We start from the raw sequence: 13,010 nt of genomic DNA, 5'->3' as shown, positions 1-13,010 counted from the left end.
CGACTTTTCAGTGCCGATGATTACAAGAGGCGGAGTTTACGCACAAGTTTTCCTAGAATATATAACTGCATATATATCACAAATACTCATATATATATATATATATATAATATTATAGTTTCGATATGTATTTTTATCGCGGAAAACTGTGAATCTGTATATAGCGAAAGAGATAGAAGAGACGGGTTCATCGGTATTTAATTTCCTCATCTGTCTAGGAATTGACAGACGCTATACTGAGTACCTCAGGTTAATTACCTGTCTATAGGTCCACAGTCACTGTCTATGTGGCGCTAGCTACACTCCTGTCTGTCAGTTCACGTGTTTTCCTGTCCGTTACCTGTCCATTGACTCTCTTCCTTGCGTTTTGTCTGTTCTACTTTTCTCTTTCTATCCATCTGTCTCCAGTATTTCTGAGAACCTCACGGCCTTCGTGCCCATGACGGCGTCTATACTCCCGTCCCACATGCCCCCAAACCCCCCCCCATGCCCAAGGGGAAGTGGGAGGAGTTATACTTCCTCAGAGGTCACGTCAAGGTGGTCCAGTTGCTTGTTCTGTCTGACTATCGTTCATAGTCCCCTCTGTTGACTGTTGTTGATATAACTTAAGGTCTTTCACAGGTTTGTAAACAGAAATGTCTTCCCTGTTGGGTAAGGTCTCTGGAGGTCCTCAAGCTGAATTTTGTGAATTTTTTTGTTTCATTTGTGGATTTATTTCTGTGAGAGGGCGCGATATCTAGGGCTAGCATTATCAGACTTTGCAGGGTGACTGGTCTTTGGCTGGGGATGTTCATAGGCGGCTCTGGGTCAAACCTGCCTAATAGAACATTCATGTGTTATATTACGGGCTACAACCTGTCACCTTACGAACAACGTCGCATTTTTATAGTAGGCGTTACATACGGGCGAAAATTTGTCGTATTAGAAAATGGAAGCGGCTAGCGAAAGTGACGTACTGTCCCGTTTTCTGTTTTGGGTCCTCTGGAAGGTTAGGAGAGACTACTTTAAATTGTTTTCTGGACGTTTGGAAAACCTTAGGAAAACAGGCTGGTGTTATATTCATCTAGGAAGAGCTACAGATCAGGATTTGCGGGGGTTGAGCTCTGGCTCTTTGGTCCCGCCTCTCAACTGTTAATCAACTGGTGTACAGGTTCCTGAGCCTATTGGGCTCTATCATATCTACACTTGAAACTGTGTATGGAGTCAACCTCCACCACATCTGTGTGTGTGTGTATGTGTGTGTGTGTGTGTATGTATGTATGTGTGTGTGTGTGTGTGTGTGTGTGTGTGTGTGTGTGTGTGTGTGTGTGTGTGTGTGTGTGTTGTAATTATCCCGTGGCATAGTGGTAAGACACTCGCCTTACGCTTCCCGAGCGATTTTACCTGGGTTCGTATCCTGGCCGGGGGAGGATTGACTGGGCACCAATCCTTACCTATACGCCTCTGTTCACCCAGCAGGGATTGGGGCACCTGGTTGTTAAACGATTTGTGATTGTGTTATAGAAATAATCATTTTATTGATTGGTTTTCAAAAATAATTTTTCCTGCTTCTGCTCCTCTCAGACGAATCGGTGAATCAGCTCTGATACCCAATCGACCCCACATGACCCTGAGTCCTGGCTTTGTTGCTGGTGACCCTTCCCTTTCCCAGTATTCATTTGTATTCATTTGTATTCATTTGTATTCATATATTCAAGAGTTCTTGCATTCTTGTTCAGCCAACAGCGTGCATAGCGTTTCGGACAAGGCCTGAATCCTAATTTGCACACACACACACACACACACACACACACATACACACATACAGGAGTCATTGCTGTAAACAACCGATAGCTAGAAAGGCGGGATCCAAGAGTCAATGCTCGATCCTGCAAGCACATATATGTGAGTACATATAGGTGAGTACACACACACACACACACACACACACACACACACACACACACACACACACATACACACATACAGGAGTCATTGCTGTAAACAACCGATAGCTAGAAAGGCGGGATCCAAGAGTCAATGCTCGATCCTGCAAGCACATATATGTGAGTACATATAGGTGAGTACACACACACACACACACACACACACACACACACACACACACACACACACACACACACACACATACTTTTAAAACTAGGTATGATAGGGAAATGGGACAGGAGTCATTGCTGTAAGCAACCGATAGCCGGAAAGGCGGGATACAAGAGTCAATGCTCGATCCTGCAAGCACAAATAGGTGAGTACACACACACACACACACACACACACACACACACACACACACACACGCACATGCATTAGGAAGTGATGTGGTGGAGGCTGACTCCATACACCGTTTCAAGTGTAGATATGATAGAGCCCAATAGGCTCAGGAATCTGTACACCAGTTGATTGACGGTTGAGAGGCGGGACCAAAGAGCCAGAACTCAACCCCCGCAAGCACAACTAGGTGAGTACACACACCAGGAAGCAGCCCGTAGCAGCTGTCTAACTCCCAGGTACCTATTTACTACTTGGTGAACAGAACCATTAGGGTGAAAAGGAAACGAGCCAACCCCACCTCTGTCCCGCCCGCGAATCGAACCCGGGATTCCAGATTGTGAGTCAAGAACCAAATGAAATGTGCTAAGTTCCGCTACTCCTCCCTGCGCCCTCATATCCCATCAATTAGTGTGGCTTAGCCTCCTAAGAGCATGTCCTAGGAGTGTCCTAGGAGCCTCAGGCCTCTCCTGGGTGTTCAAGGTGAACTAGTTCACTCGAGCAATAATATGATCATTTTTTTCGAGTAATATAATCAATAACTATAAATGGGTACACTGAAAACTCATCACGGCGCTGTTGGTGACTATCCCGGCGGTAGTAGCAGTGCAAGATAATGATTTTACACCACGCATGACAAGGTCACGCGAAGAGCACGATGGTCTTAGGCAAATGGTCAAGACCTCTAGTTAGATCAACGACGATAGTTTTAAATTCATAACCACATTTTCGTTTGAATTTAATTTACTCTCACATTTTTTAGAGAAAATGTTAAACGCGGAAAAGCTGTGCGCATGCGTGTGAAGGGGAGCGTAATTATGCTCGCCCCGGGGCACACTCACCCGCCAAACAGGGGAGACTTAACAAAAACTCACTCAACGCCCTGTTGCTGCTACAATGCTAACCGTTAGCTTGTAATTTGCACTCAAACATCTCCATAGCGAGATTAAACTCATCTCACATCTTTTAAAACGTAACCTGTGTACTAGCTGCCATTCCAGGGCTGTTTAACGGGTCCTATATACATTACACAGGCAGCAAATTAGCAGCTACTCTAGCCTCTTAAACGTTTATAATAGCTTGGCGCTTCTCACCATCTTCAGAACAACCGGTGCTGGATACAAGGGTCGCGAACTATTCGCCTAACGACCCCTATGTTCAAAATTGACCTGAACTTGACTTCTAAAGTTCCCCGAAGAGGTTAAATTGGCATGACTTTGGATATATATTTCGGCACCGTAAAGTTATAGGTATATTGTGGCGCTTGAGTATAAGATATATGGGAAGTTGAGACACCTTTTTGCTGTACCTTCACGACCCTAGCTGCTAGGATAGAGAACAGAGGCTAGGAGGCAGGCCAGAGTGATAGAAGAAAGCGGAAAGAGCTTCACACAGCGGTATAACAGCAGCTGGAGGCTCTATATAGCTCTACCGGATCCGGCCAATGACGTATAGAGTCCTATAACCTATCCAGAGACCTTCGAAGCCCCCCCCAACCTAACCTTATTTTACCGATGATAGAAAACGTGGATTTTTGAGGGGTTACTGCTTTTGTTTTTCTTTGATAAGTTTGAGGGATCGTAATGTACTTAATATGACCTATTGAGAGAGAGAGAGAGAGAGAGAGAGAGAGAGAGAGAGAGAGAGAGAGAGAGAGAGAGAGAGAGAGAGAGAGAGAGAGAGAGAGAGAGAGAGAGACAGAGATAGAGAGAGAGAGAGAGAGACAGAGATAGAAAAAGAGAAAGAGAGACAGAGACAGAGAGAGAGAGAGAGAGAGAGAGAGAGAGAGAGAGAGAGAGAGACAGAGAGAGAAAAAGAGAAAGACAGAGAGAGAGAGAGAGAGAGAGAGAGAGAGAGAGAGAGAGAGAGAGACAGAGAGAGAAAAAGAGAAAGAGAGACAGAGAGAGAGACAGAGAGAGAGAGAGAGAGAGAGAGAGAGAGAGAGAGAGAGAGAGAGAGAGAGAGAGAGAGAGAGAGAGAGAGAGAGAGAGAGAGAGAGACAGAGAGAGAGAGAGAGTGAGACAGAGAGTGAGACAGACAGAGACGGAGAGACAGAGAAACAGAGAGAGAGAGAGATAGAGAGACAGAGAAACAGAGAGAGAGAGAGATAGAGAAACAGAGAAACAGACAGAGAGAGACAGAGAGACGACCGTCTTACAGACCAGCTTCCAAGAACACCACTGCTACCAACCCGACAATTTTCTCAATCATATACACAACATTTTCACTACACTTCGTCCTATTTTCTCGCCACCAATGACCAACGACAGATGATTCTGTCAATAATATAGACAGAACACTGTCTATAACATTCCGCTAGTGTCGTCCTCACCAGATTTCACAAGACCGAACTGTTCATAATAAACCGGTTTAAGGAACATGAACCTTTGTATTGGATTAGTAATTTTGACCTTTGGAGGAGTGCTGGATACAGGTTATGTATCCAGTGAGAGCTGGATACAGGTTATGTATCCAGTGAGAGGTGGATACAGGTTTATGTATCCAGTGAGGGTGCTGGATACAGGTTATGTATCCAGTGAGGGAGGTGGATACAGGTTTATGTATCCAGTGAGAGCCGGATACAGCGTTATATGTATCCAACAGTTTACACAAACGCAAGATAATATATAAAAATAAAATATTGAATAAAAATATTAAATTTGAAGTTCGACACTGAGGTAATTTTCCTCATTGTATGAATATATGTAATATATAAATGTATATTTATACATGTATATATTTATATATATATTTATATATATTTTTATATATCCCATTTGTCCATATAAGCTCAAGTTTTTATTTAATGTTTACAGTTGCGTTAGTGTGTGTATTCACCTAATTGTGCTTGTGGGGGTTGAGTTCTGGCTCTTTGGTCCCGCCTCTTAACTGTCAATCATCTCTCCCCTCCCCCCCCCACACACATATCCCCAGAAAGCAGCTTTGTAGCAGCTGTCTAACTCCCAGGTATCTATTTAATAGCACGGTTGATAGAGCCTCTCACATACACGTGCGGGTCCATAGTTCGAGTCTCCTAGAGCCTCGAACCCATCAAGAAAAGAAAAACACACATTTCCGTTCCCTACAAAAGGTTTAGGATGTTTTAAAAAGGTTTGGAACAATGTTGTAAACAAAGCGATAAATCAAACGGGAACATATGGCAACCATGACGGGCGGGCGGGGAGGAGAGGTTATATAAGGCCGCGCACGGAGGGCTTCCAGCTTAGTTGTCCGGTAACTTTTGCCGCGAGCTGAATATCCTTGGAGGCGTGTTGCACAATGTCTTGGTAAGTCAAAATGACAAGTTTTCTTCAGAAACAGAGTTAAAACGTGTGAGTTGAAGTGAAACTTTTGGAACAAACTTCTCAAGTGATATTTTGTTCAAAATAACATTTCGTGTCGCCTAAAACAAAGAAAATATATCGCGAATTATATTTTTAGTCAATATTTTAATTTCTGTTTGGGACCAATGGCCCTGTGTGGGACCAATGGTCTTGTGTGGGACCAATGGCCCTGTGTGGGACCAATGGTCTTGTGTGGGACCAATGGCCCTGTGTGGGACCAATGGTCTTGTGTGGGACCAATGGCCCTGTGTGGGACCAATGGTCTTGTGTGGGACCAATGGTCTTGTGTGGGACCAATGGCCCTGTGTGGGACCAATGGTCTTGTGTGGGACCAATGGCCCTGTGTGGGACCAATGGTCTTGTGTGGGACCAATGGCCCTGTGTGGGACCAATGGTCTTGTGTGGGACCAATGGTCTTGTACTATAACTGCTTAACTTGCTGTTAGGTTCAAGGCCTATATGCACCGCTGAATGGTTGTTAAGTCAACCACAACAGTTCACTGACCAACCAGCAATTATACTTTAGTATACTTAATCCAGGACTAAGGTATACTCCCTGTGAATACCCACTGAGAACCCAGGGCAGTTAACAAGTCACTCACAAGGCATATAAAGTCATTACAAGGCATATAGAGGTCACTACAAGGTATATAGAGCCACTACAAGGTATATAGGTCACTACAAGGTATATAGAGGTCACTACAAGGTATATAGAGCCACTACCAGGTATATAGAGCCACTACAAGGTATATAGAGCCACTACAAGGTATATAGAGCCACTACAAGGTATATAGAGGTCACTACAAGGTATATAGAGGTCACTACAAGGTATATAGAGCCACTACAAGGTATATAGAGCCACTACAAGGTATATAGAGCCACTACAAGGTATATAGAGCCACTACAAGGTATATAGAGCCACTACAAGGTATATAAAGTCACTTACAGGGAATATAGAGCCACCACAAGGTATATAGAGTCACTATAAGATATAGTCATTACAAGAAATATAGAGGTCTCTAGTCGGTCTCACAAACTCTAGATAGCATTCACTGTTGCAGCAATAGAGTGCGTTACGGATGAGGGAGTTGCAAGCATGCAAGATCTAACGATACAAGAGCTCAGTCCTGCACCGCTTCTCATGATTGCAGAAGCAATCATGCAAGAATCATGCTTGGGGACGTTGATAGCGTGACGTCCAACCGATGTTGCAAATTTGGGATGTTGACAGCAGTGCATAATGTCAGCCAAAAAGGTTCCGTCATGGGGGTTAGCGAATGGAAATTACGCAATAAGGAATTAAGGAAACAGAAGCCGGATGTGATCAAAGCCACAGACCCTGATATGACGTTACTATAGTGTAGATTCATGCAGGTCGGCGTTCAATCCCCCGAGTGTTCACAAGTGGTTGGGGTACCATTCCTTTCCCTCCGTACAATCCCAAGTCATTATCCTGACCCCTTCCCAGTGCTATATAGTCGTAATGGCTTGGCGCTTTCCCCCTGAAAACTCCCTCCCTTCCCCCTCCACCCTATAAGGAAAGAGGGTGAACTGCCTGACATTTGGAAAGCGGCAAATGTACCCCATATATACTCAGAACATTTTGCTTACAAACATCAACATGGATTCATTAAATCTTGCTAGACGAACTTATTAGTTTCATGGCAAGATGACCCCTAATCAAATAGAATATAGTGGTGCTGGGCAGACTGCATTTTCCAGAATTGGCAGAAAGCCTTTGACACAGTTCTTCACACAGCCCGTCCTCCTAAGTTTGGGCAAAAGTACTAAAGAGGGTGAAAGAGTACCTATCAGAAAGAAGTCAGAGTCACACAGTAAGAGGAGAGATATCAAGAGTGGTAACGAGTGGAGTACCTCAAGGGTAGGAACCAGACGCCCATCCTGTTTCCACTATACGCAAATAATCTAACAGAGGAAGAAAGGTCATTTTTATCCACGTTTGCTGAATGATGCTAAGCTAATTAGGCGAATTAGAACTGAAGAGGACTGCAAATCATTCCAAGTTTACCCAGGCAGTCTCTAGAGACGTCCTAAGAAACGGCTACTAGACTTTAACCCTGACAAATGCAAGGTTATGAGGATAACAGTTGGAGGAAGAACGCTTTAAATACAGCACATGGTGAAGGAAAGGCAACTTCCAACTTCTGAAAAAAAGAGAGAGACTCAGGAGTGATAACTTGTTATCTAACTCCACAAACACAACAGGATAACGAGGGCAGCAGATGCCATATTGGCAAACGTCCCGTTATCCTACAAGAACCTGGACGAAGATCCCTTTCACGCTCTATATACATCCACACATCCATCCTATATTCGGAGCCGGTCGGCCGAGCGGAGAGCACGCTGGACTTGTGATCCTGTGGTCCCGGGTTTGATCCCGGGCGCCGGCGAGAAACAATGGGCAGAGTTTCTTTCATCCTATGCCCCTGTTACCTAGCAGTAAAATAGGCACCTGGGAGTTAGTCAGCTGTCACGGGCTGCTTCCTGGGGGTGGAGGCCTGGTCGAGGACCGGGCCGCGGGGACACTAAAGCTCCGAAATCATCTCAAGATAACCTTCGTGAGATGTATTATAGAGTATGCTGCACCGCCATGGGACCCCAACCTTAAGAAACACAAAACTAAATTAGAAAAAGTCCAAAAGTATGTAGCAAGGAGAGTTCCTGAGCTAAAGGGACCGAGTTATGAAGAAATACTGTGAGACTGGACCTTATTACACTGGAGGAAAAAAGGAACAGGGTAGACATGATAACGACATACAAGATACTAAAGTGGGGACTGAGAAAGTAGATATAGAAGCAGTGTTCAAAATAAGGACTAGTAGAACGAGAGAACACAACAGGAATGCCAGAAAGAACTTCAGTAAAAAGAGTGAAAAACAGTCATAACATTGAACTAATGATTAACATAAGGCAGGGCTTCAGAGAAGATGCTCAATCCTGCAAGTTCAAGAGATTAACAGAGAGAGGACATGATCACAACATACAAAGTGACCAGACTATCCCTCATTAATTGGTCTAAATTAAAGCTGGAGAAGAGGACATAAATGGAATTGAATTGAGTGCAAGAAACATACAACGAAATTAGAACGAAGAAATCTGAACTATTGAGTTAGACAAGAACTATTTTTTACTTGCGTTACAAAAGACTAACCTAACCTAACCTTACTAGGCCTAGTACACGATATCTGAGGCCTAATATAGTATAATATGTGTGTGCTATACTACGCCTAGGAATATTTAAGTTTGTGCTTAATTTATTTTAAAAGAATTTTTTACTAGTCAGTAAAGAAAGTGTGGAAGCCACTTCCATCCGTAACTTTAAAGCCAACGAGGTTAATAAATACGGTGGTGGTGAGGGAACAAATAAACTGGATCTCGCTTCTCCATAGTCCTAGATACGTGAGGTTCGATTGACAAGTACACACCTTTAGTTCCTCCTTTTCCCCCTTCTACAGGTTGTTGACGGTGATTGTGGTGACCGGGTCAATAGCGGCGATGACCCTGGCCTACCCCGGAGGCGCGCCATTGTCTGCCTGCTCGGGTTTGATCCCACAGCATGACTCCAATGCCAGTGCTGACAATAGTGCTTATAGCATAAAGCTGGAACGGCTGGCACCCAATCAGCTGAGAGGTATGTTTGTTGTGGTAGTGGGTAATGGTCCCCATTCATCCCCCACACACGAGGGTAGGGATGTATAGGGAACACCGACCTCACCTAACCTTCTTAGTATGTTAAGATAATCATCTTATTGCTTCTTAATTACAATTATTACTTAACCTATACCGTTGATAGGTTAAGTAATGATTGTAAATAAAAAGCAATAAGATGCTTATCTTAACATACTAAGAAGGTTAGGTGAGGTCGGTGTTTATTATGAAGCTTTTCAAGGTAAACTAAAATACTCACAATCAATTAGTATGTCACATATGCACTTATTAAATAAGCCAATATTGACTAAAAGCAAGTGCGAGAACGGGTTGAGGGAACATAAAGACTAATGGGAGGACCTCCGACAAACTGCTGGCTTCCTGTCCTCCCCAAGGCCACTATAGTGACTCGGGTACATTACCAAGCGTTTACGACATTACCTAACCCCCAACCACCCTCGTGTGAGCTTCAGGTCCCCGGTTCGAGTTTCCCAGAACCCAAGTGAATGAAAATAATCAAAATCTCTCTCTCTCTCCTCAGTCATCCTCTCCGCAGCCAAAGTACCATTTAAGGGCTTCATCATGGCCTCTACCGACCCTTCAGGCAAATTCACTCCAGAGGACACAACCTCCAAGCTCCTGAACTGTAAGGTAAGACATTATGGATGGTCAAGATACACGTATCCTCTCTATAGGAAGGATACAAAGATCTCCTGTGTCAATTTAAGCGACTTTTGCAGGGGTCGAGTTTGTGTGTTTTCTTGAAGGTCCTTAAGTAACTGTACCTCTCATGTTTTGTGTGATCAATAATTCTTTATTTTGGTGAATATTTCTTGACTGTCAGTATAACTCAGGGTATATACCACGTGTGTGTGGTATACACACCGCGCTATATCATATATTCCACACATGTTGTATATACATTAGTTTGCCCTGAAGTTAAAAATGAGCCAAAAAATAAAAAACGTTTTCAACGAGATTAGTGTCTGAAGTAAGAGGATTAAGCACCCATCACCACCACAATCTCTCACCACCACCATCACCACCACAACCACGCACCACTAACCAACCTCTGTGACCCACAGGACCAGCCCACAGTGACCCACACTAACTCAACCGCCAAGTTCAACGTGCCTGTCCTCTGGCAGAGGGACCCGGAGCTAGGATCCGTCACCTTCGTGTGAGTATAATGCCCCGGGGCCCACTTAATACCTTATTACCTGGGCATAATAGGGTACAGTGAGGGGATACTTAACAAGAAAAAACTATAATATAATCCAAGTATAATAACATCCTAAATTATTTAAAGAAATTATAAGTAGATAAGTCAAAATCAAATTTGACAAATACTTAAATATATATTAACAAATTATTCATTACAAACTAATGAGTAACTGTCATTGTTTATCTAACACTAGCATACATTTTTGCAATCAAATTTAACTCAATGTATAAAAATTTCAAATAGCCTTCGAATATGTGTTATATCATTCATATGGTATACCCTGTTCCTCTGTGCATGCATTGTATACTGAAATATATACTTGATTAAGAAGCTTATATATCATTTAAAATCGTCAAGATCCTCAACGTCAAATTACGGTGTCCTAAAAGTCAAAGGGGCTCGCAAAATTGACGTTATGTCCTGTTTTCTATTCGCGATTCCTTGGTTCGGGCAAATTAGTACGTCAGTTTTGTGACGGTGAGGCAGCTGGAGAAAACGGGTTGTATAGTGACTTTAAACAATCCTCCACAAGTTAATAGGCTTCAAGCCCAACACGAATTGCTGAAAATATTAAGCTTTGCATGTTCCAGTTTTGGTCAGGCCTAGCAATAGGCTTAACCAAAACTAACGTTTGGTTAGGCCTAGCAATTGATATAATTGCTAGGCCTAATTATATCATCTTGAATATAATTATGCTAATATGAAACATTGATTATTTATACATGCTCTAATCTCTAATTGTAATTAGTATAACTGTGACGTGATTATTATACTCGCTATTATCTTTATTAAATACCAATATAAATTTGTATTTAAAACTTCCAACACCTGAATTTTAAATTATAACACCTGTTCCTACATTTTTATTAATTTTATTTATCTTCCCTCACAGTTAATTTTTTTTTGTATTAACATAATTAATCTGTAATAACTTCAACACTCATCAGGTATAACTATTACCCTTGCATCCCAATATATACAATCACTACGATCAATGTTCTTAACTATCGTTCTCTACTTTACAGAGCTACGGTGGTGACTGGTTACAACGAGGACTATGTTCCAGAAATAAAAAATGCCTACACTCCTTAAATGCCTTAAATCTACGAGGGGTAACTTGCCTACACTCCCTAAATTCCTTAAATCTACGAGGGGATAACTTGCCCACATTCCCTAAATTCCTTAAATCTACAAGGGGTAACTTATCTATACTCCCTAAATTCCTTAAATCTACGAGGGGTAACTTGTCTATACTCCCTAAATTCCTTAAATCTACGAAGGGATAACTTGCCTACACTTTAAATTTCCAAAGTGTCAGAAAAATACGTTTGCAAATGACCCAAAACTTGGAGAAGAATTACCATTTCGGTTCATGTTATTAAACTCTCATAAATTCACCATGAGGGGCGTTGGCCCGAAATTATTACTCAAAATATAATTAAAACCCAAAAAATGCAATATGCGTGTATCCTTAAACTACTTAAATAATTAATAAATATCTGAATATCTCTGCAATCAAGGAGGAAGGATGCCTTAGAATCTCTAATACTAAAAAGGTTTAATCCAACATTTATTACATTGCAATAAGGACGTGTATCTCAAGAAATATAATGCGATTAGCAACGTTAGTAAAAGTAGTTCATAAACAGTTAGAACTTATATAAAGACTAAAATGCATTTAAGGCAAATAAGTAAGTAATTATCAAAAGAAGGCACCAAACCGGGAAGGCTATGTAGCACCATCAAATACGCATTTAAGGCAAATACCCTTAGAATTCAGATGATCTGAATTTTATACAAATCAGAACAGTTAAAACGCTCGTTCAGAATTTAAATTAGCTTCATTTATTTGCGTGAACGAGGCATAATGATCCAACTACCTAAACATAGTAATTATGCTAATTTGTTCATACTTCGAGGAAGAACAATGTTCCATAGGAAGCAGTCGAGGGTACAATGTTCTCTACACTTTAAACCAGGAAAAAACTTACGTTCCTGCTTTAAATTTCCTTAATTTAAAAAGTTTAAATTACCTAAAACTCAATTTTTACGCAAGTTAGCCATGAATTATTCTTTATAAATTATTCAGTTTTCTTATTACTCAGTTTTCTTCCTCGATTGTTTGTTTGAAGATTATTTTTGTTGCTGTTGTTTTGTACATCTTAAATTATAGTTTGTAGCTTGAACTATGCTTGTTTGAGTAGTTCATGCTGTTCCAGATCATACAGCATATCAGTAAATGCTGCTTATAGGTGATATTTGTTCACTGGATCTTGGTTACAGAAACTGAATAAAGTTTTTCTGAATTCTAATGTTTTCCTTTCAAAATATCGTCACCCAACCACTTGGGGTTGGATGGTAGAGCGACGGTCTCGCTTCATGCAGGTCGGTGTTCAATCCCCCTACCCTCCACCGGTGGTTGGGCACCATTCCTTGTCCCTCCCCTGTCCCATCCTTATCCTGACCCTTTCCAAGTGTTATAGAGTCGTAATGGCTTGGCGCTTTTC

The 13,010-nt window shown here is 41.9% G+C and overlaps 1 protein-coding gene across 2 annotated transcripts; it reads left to right on the top strand.

Moving 5' to 3' along the window:
• The first annotated feature begins 5,441 nt into the window (after positions 1-5,441).
• On the top strand, positions 5,442-12,810 carry LOC123772883 (putative defense protein 3). Of its 2 annotated transcripts, XR_011228182.1 has the most exons (6): positions 5,442-5,552; positions 9,086-9,261; positions 9,820-9,929; positions 10,364-10,458; positions 11,529-12,186; positions 12,263-12,810. XR_011228182.1 is itself a non-coding variant. In XM_045766259.2 (5 exons), the coding sequence occupies exons 1-5, from the start codon at positions 5,545-5,547 to the stop codon at positions 11,593-11,595; spliced, it is 456 nt and encodes a 151-aa protein (XP_045622215.1). In that variant the 5' UTR covers positions 5,442-5,544; the 3' UTR covers positions 11,596-12,810. The 2 variants fall into 2 exon arrangements, 1 of the variants encoding a protein (XP_045622215.1); XM_045766259.2 differs by having other exon boundaries at positions 11,529-12,810.
• The last annotated feature ends 200 nt before the right edge of the window (positions 12,811-13,010 follow it).

This window comes from Procambarus clarkii, chromosome 12 (genome assembly GCF_040958095.1).
Source record: "Procambarus clarkii isolate CNS0578487 chromosome 12, FALCON_Pclarkii_2.0, whole genome shotgun sequence".
Lineage (NCBI taxonomy): Eukaryota > Metazoa > Arthropoda > Malacostraca > Decapoda > Cambaridae > Procambarus > Procambarus clarkii.
The sequence above is the reverse complement of the archived record's forward strand: the minus strand, read 5'-3'. Positions and strand labels throughout refer to the sequence as shown.

Excerpts from the sequence above, each read along its gene's own strand:
- LOC123772883 (XM_045766259.2), top strand. Across the intron at positions 9,262-9,819 it reads GGCACCCAATCAGCTGAGAG|TCATCCTCTCCGCAGCCAAA; the intron begins GTATGTTTGTTG and ends CTCTCTCCTCAG. Across the intron at positions 10,459-11,528 it reads CTAGGATCCGTCACCTTCGT|AGCTACGGTGGTGACTGGTT; the intron begins GTGAGTATAATG and ends TCTACTTTACAG.